Source organism: Mesoplodon mirus, assembly GCF_964341445.2.
Source record: "Mesoplodon mirus genome assembly, chromosome: 1".
In the NCBI taxonomy this organism is placed as follows: Eukaryota; Metazoa; Chordata; class Mammalia; order Artiodactyla; family Ziphiidae; genus Mesoplodon; species Mesoplodon mirus.
The window spans coordinates 75,810,384-75,820,925 of NC_138976.1; the positions used below are offsets into that span (position 1 = coordinate 75,810,384).

The 10,542-nt window shown below is 42.2% G+C and overlaps 1 protein-coding gene across 1 annotated transcript in view; it reads right to left on the reverse strand.

The window, feature by feature from the left end:
- The window catches only part of DOCK8 (dedicator of cytokinesis 8), a 224,152-nt gene extending 216,580 nt beyond the window's left edge, over nucleotides 1-7,572 (reverse strand). Inside the window, exon 1 of the mRNA XM_082620022.1 lies at nucleotides 7,163-7,572. Coding sequence (XP_082476148.1) covers nucleotides 7,163-7,215 — 53 coding nt within the window. The 5' untranslated portion in view covers nucleotides 7,216-7,572. The remainder of the gene's footprint in view (nucleotides 1-7,162) is intronic.
- Between the last annotated feature and the right edge of the window lie 2,970 nt (nucleotides 7,573-10,542).

The window sequence follows — 10,542 nt, forward strand, 5'->3', positions numbered from 1 at the left end:
TTGCCTTGAAACAACATTTATGGTAAATAGCAGGATAAAGTGCATTTTTAGTAGACTTTGAACCCAAGTTTTTCTACTAGCAAAAGGAAAAGGGGATGGTCATTCTGGTGTAAATTACTGCATGAGGACTAGCACCCCTTAGGCAACTCTAGTTTGCCTCCCTAACTACCCAGGGCCTCAGGTGGGTAACTTCTTGATGAGACCCCAAGTTCTCCTGAGTGTTCAGAGCACACAGCAGAGAACTGACTACCGAGAACTCAAACAGATCCAACAAAGAAGATGTCTGCTGTGTGCTGAGTATTGCCCTGGGTAGCAACAAGGCAAAGCAGAGATTTGGGGAAAAACATTTCTATCCATGGCCATTCTTCCCAGTTTGTCTAATTTGAGGTATGGTATAATAGAGGAACTACATCTCCCTGTTCAACAGGGGAGAATCAGCCCAACCATTCAGTTTTACCAAGCCCCAAATATCCCCATAAGGATTTTACATTTGGTAGTGTATATATTGTACAACTATTTTAATCCCTAAAGAATGACTTCAGAGGTCATACAGGGATCTGGGAGAGAAGCTGAATAGGAAGAGGTAAGAGACATTGAAGAGAAGGGGTCAAGATTCTAATAAAGTTTTAAAAGAATGATAAAACCAGGCGGGGGTGTGAATGTGAGGAAATGAGAACTTGCAGGGCCACTGGCAGGAGTATAAATAGGTAGAACTTTTCTGGGAAACAACTCGGCCATGTGTAGCAAAAGCTTGAAAAATGTTTCTTTCCTTTAAGCAAGCAATTCCACTTCTAGAAATTTTAAGGGAGTATTTGCACTAACACATAAAGATATATGCATAAAACTGTTCATCAAGCTCTGTACATTATTATAAAAAATTAGAAACTATCTTAAGGCCCAAGCATAGAGAATTAATTCAATAAATCACTGTATATCTAATCAACACAACTTTATACAGCCTATGTAAATTATAATGTAGCTCTACATGGATGAACATGGAGAGTTCATATTTTTAAATTTAAAAAATAGAGCATAAAACATGTGCAATGTGATCTCATTTTTCTAAAAATGGAAAGATGTACATCCAAATATTAAGAGCTATAACTTATGGGTAATAGAAATTTTTGCTTGCTGTATTTTCCTACTTTTAATGATGAACATGGATGAAAGAATAGAATGTGGATGAAACACTGGTTCTGCCATTGCCATTTCTGCTTTTCTAATCCTGCATCTGATCTAAACACAGTGGGACATAATATAATGGTCTTATACCCTAGGCCAACTTTGCCAGTTTGTTTGATTTCACCGCACCCTGCATACAGATGCCTTCCTATATACTTTCAGAGGTATCATTCTGTTTTTATTCTGCGTACCCCCAAGTTGTCAATATAGCAAACTATACTACTAAAGTGCAAACTCTAGAAGCACAGGGACCACACTTAACCACAACTGCATAAACTCTATTGTAATTTCCTAGAGCCTAGAGAACCTTTATAGCTGCTGATTGGTAATAAATTAGACTGAACATTCGTGGGAAAAGGAATAGCACATTCCTGTTGCTTTAGCCACTGATTATTGACCAAAACATGAATAAGCACCTGGTGTTTACCACTGAAAAGAACTAAGCATTCTTTTTTCTTAGCTTCCTCCAGCAAGAAGTCTGAGTAGTCACATCCCTGTCTGTTACAGAGGATGGAAGGTTGAGGTGTTTTTAACATCATCTCATTCCATCACTAGCTCTGTGTGGGGAGTGGAGATGTGAGACCTGGTCCCCTGAGCTCTTCCTCTCTCCCTAGGTAACCACATGACATAATTATATTTTCTTTGCCATGTAGAAGTAAACACTGACTTTACATATACATGTGAAATTGTCAGAGCTCAAAGAACTCCAGTTGAAAAGCTCACCCTGGCAGAAGGTTCTTTCAATTGTACTAGATGCCTGAAGTTCAAGTGGAGCTTTTCCAAGAATCCAAAAATAAAATGATTCTGAATGTGAAAGACCAAAATTCTGAGTTCAATTGCCTGAAGCCTCTTCTCGTGGTTTTTGGTCTAGAACACGTCCGACGAATGAAGCAATTTCTGAAAGCAACCACACCCTGCTCTGCCATCACTACTAAAGAATAGCACTGTTTCACTGCAGACGTGCATTTAGACATATGAATACATATATTTTATGCTTGCATCATTTTTGCAGACAAAACTAGCAAACACTTCTCAGGCACAGCTCAGTGCCTTCTTGTTGTTCTGGTCTTTATGCTGAACGTTATTGGGATTGTTCTTTTTTTATTGAAGTATACTTGATTTACAGTGTCATGTTATGATCTCATTACATTGTCAATGTCAATGTCACTTTGTACAGCAAAGTGATTCAGTTTTATATATATGTGTGTGTGTGTATATATATGTGTATATATATATATATATATATATATATATATATATATATATATATATACTTTTTCAGATTCTTTTCCCTTGTAGGTTATTACAAAAAATGGAGTATAGTTCCCTGTGCTATACAGTAGGTCTTTGTCAGTTATCTACTTTGTATATAGTAGTGTGTATATGTTAATCCCAACCCCCTAAATTATTCCTCCCCACCTTTCCCCTTTGGTAACCATAAGTTTATTTTCTATGTCTGTGGGTCTATCTCTGTTTTGTACACAAGTTCATTTGTATCTTTTTTTCTAAGATTATTGGGATTGTTCTTAAATGCAATCTGTCTTCTTGGACCCTTGTTTTTATCTTACACAAGATCACTCTCTAATGATAATTATTATGCATCACATTTTGTTCCTTTTCTACAATGAGGAAATGAAGGTATGTAAAGTTCTCAACATAATACTAGGCACATAGTAAGTAGTCAATAAATATTACTTACTTTATGATTATTTTAAAATAAAACTGGACTTCCCTGGTGATCCAGTGGTTAAGACTCCATGCTTCCACTGCAGGGGATGCAGGTTCCATCCCTGGTTAGGGAACTAAGATCCCACATGCTACTCAGTGCAGCAAAAAAATTTAAAAACTAAATAAATATAACAAAACTGAGACAGTAGCATGGTGTATAGTGGTTTAGGGAGAGGATCCTGGAGCAAGGCTGCCTGCATTTGAATTCCAGCTCTGGCCTTAGCTGTTTGTGACTTTGGACAATTTTCATAAGTCATTGGTGCCCAGTTTTCCCATCTGTAAAATGGAGATAGTCATTGTTCCTACATCACAGGGGTGAATAAGTTACGATATGCATAGACCCATACCTGCCATACAGTAAGAATTATACAAGCATAAGTCATTATTATTTACTCCTTTCCATCCTTAAGGTCCAGAGGATCATGAATATTTTTTCTACAATGTGCATTTTTCCTCTCTTTACCCAAGGTCCTTACATTACTTTAATATTTGATCTAGATCTATATCCTGTGTTTTTTTTGTTTTGTTTTGTTTTGCGGTACGCGGGCCTCTCACTGTTGTGGCCTCTCCCGTTGTGGAGCACAGGCTCCGGACGCACAGGCTCAGCGGCCATGGCTCACGGGCCCAGCCGCTCCGCGGCATGTGGGATCTTCCCGGACCAGGGCATGAACCTGTGTCCCCTGTATCGGCGGGCGGACTCTCAACCACTGCGCCAGCAGGGAAGCCCCCCACAAACATTTTTTAATGACAGTTTGTATCATTCAGGGTAGAAAGGTGAAAAAATATGAACCCATGCTGAATGTACTGATGGCCCTATTTCAACGTTGCCTTACTTTTGTAAGTTGATCTATTTTAAAAAATGAATAGTACATAGGTATGCAAGGGAAAATATTTTCTTTTCCAACTTCAAAATTGCAAAACATCACACTTTGTTTACATGTTAAACACTGATCAGAACAATTTGCAATGTTGCTATTGAAATGTTTGTTTTTTTAAATTAATTACTTACTTGCTTTTAAAGGAAATTCTTAAGAAATGTGGATCAAAATAGCACATGCCCAATTAAGAACACAGTCTTTGGAGCAGTTTGTAACCCCAGCTCTGCCTCTGATGTTTGCATGGCCTTGCACAAATTACATGGCCTGTGCAACTACATCTCCAAGCTTCATTTTCTTCTTCTGTATGAGACGTCAGGTGAGTCTCATAGGGTTTTTCTAAGAATCTAACAATATAATCCGTTAAGCACATAACGCAGTGTCTGGGACATAGTAAATGATCAATAAATGGTGCATTTTAATATTATGTTAATACTAGGTATGCCCTTATTAATCCATTCCTTTGAACAATAATTTCTGCCAAGCTCCTCTGCATAACTCTCTACCAAGTACACAAAATGCTTCCAAAGGGAAAACAGAACCCCCTAAATAGGAATATCCAATCCTTATTTTTGCCTGAGGATTAGGGAAGCTTTTAAATTTTATTTAACTTGAGTGGGGCCTTTCTTGGTCAGATTGCATCATGCATTCTGTTCCACTGGGTTTGTCTGGTATACTCAGCACAGAGATGGAAGACATATGAGCAAGAACATCAACCTCAAGGGCACTCCAACCTGCTACTGGCATCACTGTTCCCAGCCCAAACTGGTCTCTGCACAGGAAGTTCTCCAGCTTCAGCTTTCCTTCCTACATTTCTTTCTTAGAATCTTCAAGTTGGTGGCAATGGAGATGATGACGACAATGATGAAGCTGATAGTAATGTGGATGAAGCCAGCTAGCATTTATTTAACATTTATTCTGAGCCAGGCACTATAAGCACTTTGTATATATTATTTCACTTAATCCTCTCAACAGTCATACAAGGTAGGTATTGATACGATGAATATCCCCATTCAACATATAAAAACTCAAAGTTTAGAGAGGTTAAATAGCATGCCCAGTGTCACACAGTTAGTCTGATGCAGAGAGCCAATCGGTAAGCAGATGTGATTCCAGCCAGGGCCTTTATTCTTTTTTTTTTTTTTTTAGAATCTGTTTTTATTTCAGTTTTGATTATCTTGTTTCGTTGGATTAATAGACTAGTATTTGTCATGGTTACACAGGTATTTTTAGTTTTTTAAATTAATTTTTACTGGAGTATAGTTGCTTTACAATGTTGTGTTAGTTTCTACTGTATAGCAAAATGAATCAGCCATACATATACATATATGCCCTCCCTTTTGGACTTCCTTCCCATCCAGGTCACCACAGAGCATTGAGTAGAGTTCCCTGTGCTATACAGTATGTTCTCATTAGTTATCTATTTTATACATAGTATCAACAGTGTATATGTGTCAATCCCAATCTCCCAATTCCTCCCACCCTCCCACTTACCCCTCAGTATCCATACATTTGTTCTCCCTGTGTCTCTATTTCTGCTTTGCAAATAGGATCATCTATACCATTTTAAGTAAGCCAGAAAGGGCCTTTATTCTGAACCCCCAGGCTACACCAACCCCACTGCTGCTTTCAAGACTGCCTTATAGGGATTAGTGCAGGTCCTACTGCTCTCCTCAGACTAATTCCACCCAACCCCAAGTCTCTAACGTACTTCTGTCAGAGTCATACCACCTGACCTGAAGTTCACAGAGACAGAAGAGCAGCAGCTATGACAAGTGGTACATCCATCAGAAACTTCAGTTTGATTTCCCTCAGCCCCCAAACGAACAGCCCCTCCTGCATGGCAACAGGCACGAAACCCGATGCAGAAAAAAATCCCCATAGGGAAATCCCTGATATACTTTATGCCTTTTGACTACTACCTTTCGGCCTCCAACATTAATACACAGTACACAATAACAATTAAACTCATTTTAAAGATGAAGAAATAGTAAAGTAAGAGAAATGGTTTGCTCACAGCTACACAACAGGTGGAAATAAAATGGCCAGTAAAGCTCAATATGCCCTCTGCAAGACCTTACCACCTTATTATTCCAGGCTTCTAATTCCCTGTGGCTGAAACCTCTTCACAGTCTAGCAGCACAAAAATGGACTGTGGAACTAGCCTTTCACAGGCTCAGCTGAAAGAAGACTAACTAATCCTAGAGCAATGAGGGCAGTAAAATAATAAGTTGACCCTTCAGGATGAATTTCATATTATCTTTTAACCAGACAGCCTAGATTTCTCAGGGCACGACAAAAATGTCTCCAAACACTTGTCAGCAGTTTTCAGTGGAGGAAAAACTGCAGTTAAAGCACCTTTAGTGGGAGCTTTGAGCAGTAGATGTGCTTGCATTTAGTTTGTGCAATTTTGATTATGAATTGGATGGTGGGTTGGATCTATGTCCTTAGTTCTTTGCTGGAGTGCTAGAAATCTAAAAATGTCAGCCACAGGCCATTCCTTTTTTATTTAAACGGAGAACTTAAAAAAATCACTTTTTCGGGCTTCCCTGGTGGCGCAGTGGTTGAGAGTCCGCCTGCTGATGCAGGGGACGCGGGTTCGTGCCCCGGTCCGGGAGGATCCCACATGCCGCGGAGTGGCTGGGCCCGTGAGCCATGGCCGCTGAGCTGCGCGTCCGGAGCCTGTGCTCCGCAACGGGAGAGGCCACAACAGTGAGAGGCCCGCGTACCACAAAAAAAATAAATAAGTAAAAAATAAAAATCACTTTTTCCACTTCATGCCTCCTTTGGACCAGAGAATAAAAATAGCGATGTCAGTAGGAGCCAAACTTTATTCTGGAAAAATAAAACGAGAGGGGAAAGCGTCCTCCTCAGAACAACCAAAGTCTTGAAGCAGCTGCCTCAAAGCAAAACTCTCCTCATTTCAACCACTTCTCCTCTCACCCCTTCTCGGAGCAGCCTCAAAGCATGGCGCAGTTTATGAGAAACTCCGTGGCGTGCCCAGCACTGCTAACCGGGCGTCCTTCCCACTACCAGGGCCCGGCCACCTGTCAACCCCGAGGGCGGCGCGGGCGAGGCGGGGCTGGGGACTTGGCTCCGGGAAGAGGCACTGGTGACAGGACCATCAGGAGGGCTGGGATTCTCGGGGAGGAGCTGGCTGAGCCCAGCCCTCGGGCCATCCCGCGCTCAACGGCCCCATCGCAGCCGCCTCAGGGCCCCGGGCCCCCTGCCGTGTCTCGGGCGCCACCACCACCCCCGCGGACTCCCTGGGACTCTGCGGGCAGCAACCTCCACCCCCACCCCTCGGAGCGGCCCAGGCGCCGCACTTCACCAGCTGAGGCGGAGCGGCCGCGAGTCCGCCGCGGGGCGCCTCTTACCTGTTGATCTTGAGCGCGAACGCGCGGCGCTCTGCGCTCGGCAGCGTGGCCATGGCGCGCCGGCGGCTCTTCGGCCTCTAGGGTCTCGGGAGGCGCCCAGCGGGGGCCCGGCGCGCCTCAGGGCTGCAGCAGCACGTGCCGAGCGGGACTCGAGCCTCATCTGTCAGTCGCAGCTGGAAACTTCCGCATTTCCACCTTAAGCGCTGAAATCACCCCGGGGGAGGGCCCAACCTCAGAGCTGCGGCGGCCAGCCCTGCCACCCGGCGCCCGGCCCGGCGCGCAGGGAGCTGCGCGCGAGGAGGGTGTGGACCCACCGCGGAATTGCCCTCCGGATGCTCGGACCGCCGGCGCGCTTCTTCCCGGGGCCCTGACCTCAGGCAGAAAGGAGCTCGGGCGGATGACCCGGCGACCACTGAGCGAGGCCGGAAACTCCATCTGCCCGAAGCTGCGAGGCGGCCAAGGGCCTGTGGGCAAGAGCTGGGAACGCGCGCCTTCCGCCCGCCCCTCACAGCTGGCGAGGTCGGGAAAGCAACCCTGGAATTCTTTGCGCTAGGCCTTGTTAAGTGTTCGCACCATGCCCTGGAGCAGGCAGCTTAAATTTAACAAGAAGAAGAAGGAAAAAAAACGTTGGTGGAAATTTCAGGAGACATACCAACTTTCGCAAACGGTATGTCCGTCATCCTTATTGGGGTGACTTTAAATAAATACAACGAGTCCATGCAAGGAATAAACAATTTTTTAAAACCTGGAGATAAATGCTTTTCTCTGGAGAAACAGTGCACAGCACTTTCCCGTGATTCAAGCGTATGCTGCAACCCTGTTTATTTCAGCTTCAGACCGAGAAGTGTACGAAGAAGTCCAGCCCCAAACTCAAGAAAAAAATCAGAAAAGTCCCAGTGCTCACCGGAGTGGAAAAGTCTGTGTTTACCGACTTGCTCTAAGTTTTACTCTGCTAGAGCACTCCGTATGTAATGCCTCTGTTTGTCAACTGACCCTTAAAAAAAAATACGAAATCGAGATACGTTTGGTTCAAAGCTGCACTACTGTCCAGTAGGTAGCCACTACCCACATGTGGCTATGGAACACTTGAAATTATAGTTAGTCTGAATTGAGATGTGCTGTGTAAAATACGCACCGAACTTTGAACACAGTACAGAAAAAGTGATGCAAAATAGCCTGTCAATGATTTTTTATGTTGATCATGTTAAAACGATACTTTGCATATGTTAGGTAAATATTATTAAAATGAATTTCACCTGTTTGTTTTTCCTCTTCAGAATGTGGCTCTCATTAAAGAAGTTTAAAATTACACATGTAGCTCACATTATATTCCTGTTAGATAGTGCTGGTTCAATAGAACCTAGTTTGCAACCTAATATTAAAGTGCCTGAGAACTGAATTCTGTCTCTTGCCCACTGCCTTTCTTTCTCTGGTTTCAGCTAGCTCAGGTAGTTTAGTAATTCTTCAGAGCTGGTTAGGTAACTCTCCTCCCCCTCCCCACTTCAAATATCAATGGCTTTAAGCATAGTGTAAGACACAGGTCATAAGTGTAACATTACATAGACTATGAAACGAGACCCCAAAAAAAGAAACCTTTTTGAAATTTGGAGTTTCTGACTTTCAAAATTCTCCCAGGTATGTTTACCACACTGGAATTTATAAGCAAAGATTTACATAGAAAAATAGTAAGAGAACAATTCAATAATAACAATTCAATACTTCTTCAAACTGGGAACAAATAGATGATTTGTAGAAAATTGTTTTACACTAGAATCTTCAGTCTACCGTGTACTAAGTCAGCCTTTCAGATGAGCTTCTCTTAGTTTCTGAATGATGGTGACATACACTTTCATACAGAGCAAAATATATTGTTGTCCACACAAACATAAATAAAATGTAATGAGAGTATCTCAAATTTTCAGAATTTGCAATTAAGGAAAACTTTTGTGTGTGGGGGGAGAAGGGGAGGAATCTTAAAATGTCCCATCTTATGTCAGCTCATGCTGCATTCAACTCATTCACCTTAGCATTTGGTACCTAACTATGAAAGTAAGGCCAGCATCATTATCCTCCATCCCATCAATTCCTTAGTTAGAAGTGATGGTTAGAAATGACTCCAGATTTCCTTAACAGCCTTTTGGTAATTCACCATGAGTGTGTTATCCACTAAGTTAGGCAAATGCCTATTTTTAAATGTTCTATCTGCTCTTGGGTACAGTCACAGATCTCTGGCAAACTTCAAAAATAGCTAAGTGCCTTGCTTCATTTCTCACTCCCTCCTATTTCCCTCTAGGGCTTCTTTCCTAATTGCCACTCTGTCCAAAGCCCACTCTGGAAGGCTTCCTTCTTTCCACACCATGTGACATCTCTAGGCCTTCCTCTTTCTCTGCATCTTTGTGTCATTTGATTTTGTTTGTCACCTTTATAAAATTCCTCCCTTCTATGACAGACCTTATATCAATTATCCCAAATTCTCCTGTAGTTTTCTCCATACCTTCTTCTTCTTACCTCCTCAGAAAGCCAATCTCTTTCTTTACATTGCATCTTACTTATTTTTTACAACAGACAATTAAATAACACTTACCTTGTACCAGGGCCTGTATCAAGCCCTTTTCAAATATTAATTAATTAATAACAACCCTTAAGTAATAACATTATCCTCACTTTGCAGCTGGGGAAACCAAGGCTCAGAGAGGTTAAGTGACTGGCCCGAGATCACAGACTAGTACGGGGCATTTCCAATCCCCCAGATATTTCCATTTAAATATCTTCAAACTCCACAAACATAAAACTGAAACTCTCCATCTCCTCTACCCCATTGTATAAGCTTGCTATCCCTCCATAATCACTCATTTCTGTTGGCACTATTTCCCATTTGCCAGTTAAAAGCTTTGGAATCATTTAATGGAGGGGAAAGCAGGAAATCTGCGTTCTGGCTTCAGGTTTTCACTATGTGATTCTGAGCGAGTCACACCCTGTTTGGACCACAGAATTCTCAGTCATAGAATGACCCCATCTGCCCTTCTCTTTATAATGTGTCAGCTCTGACTTCTTCCTCTTCTTTACCCTTCAGATCTAATCAGCTAACAAGGCCTGTCATTTATTCTATATAAACATCACTCCTTTATAAATATCACTGTTCTCACTGATTCCATTCTGACCCAGCCCTTATAAATTAATGTCTGGATGACAAAAATAAGATTTTAGATGGCTCCCTGCCTATAGCTTCTCCTTATTCTAATCCAATCTGACTCTACCACTGTATTAATTTTACTAAAATACCATTTCATCATGTTACTTCCCTGCTCAATTAACTTTGGTGGCTTCCTGTAGCCTCTATGACCAAGTGTGACCTTCTCCAACTGGCTTATAGTGACTTC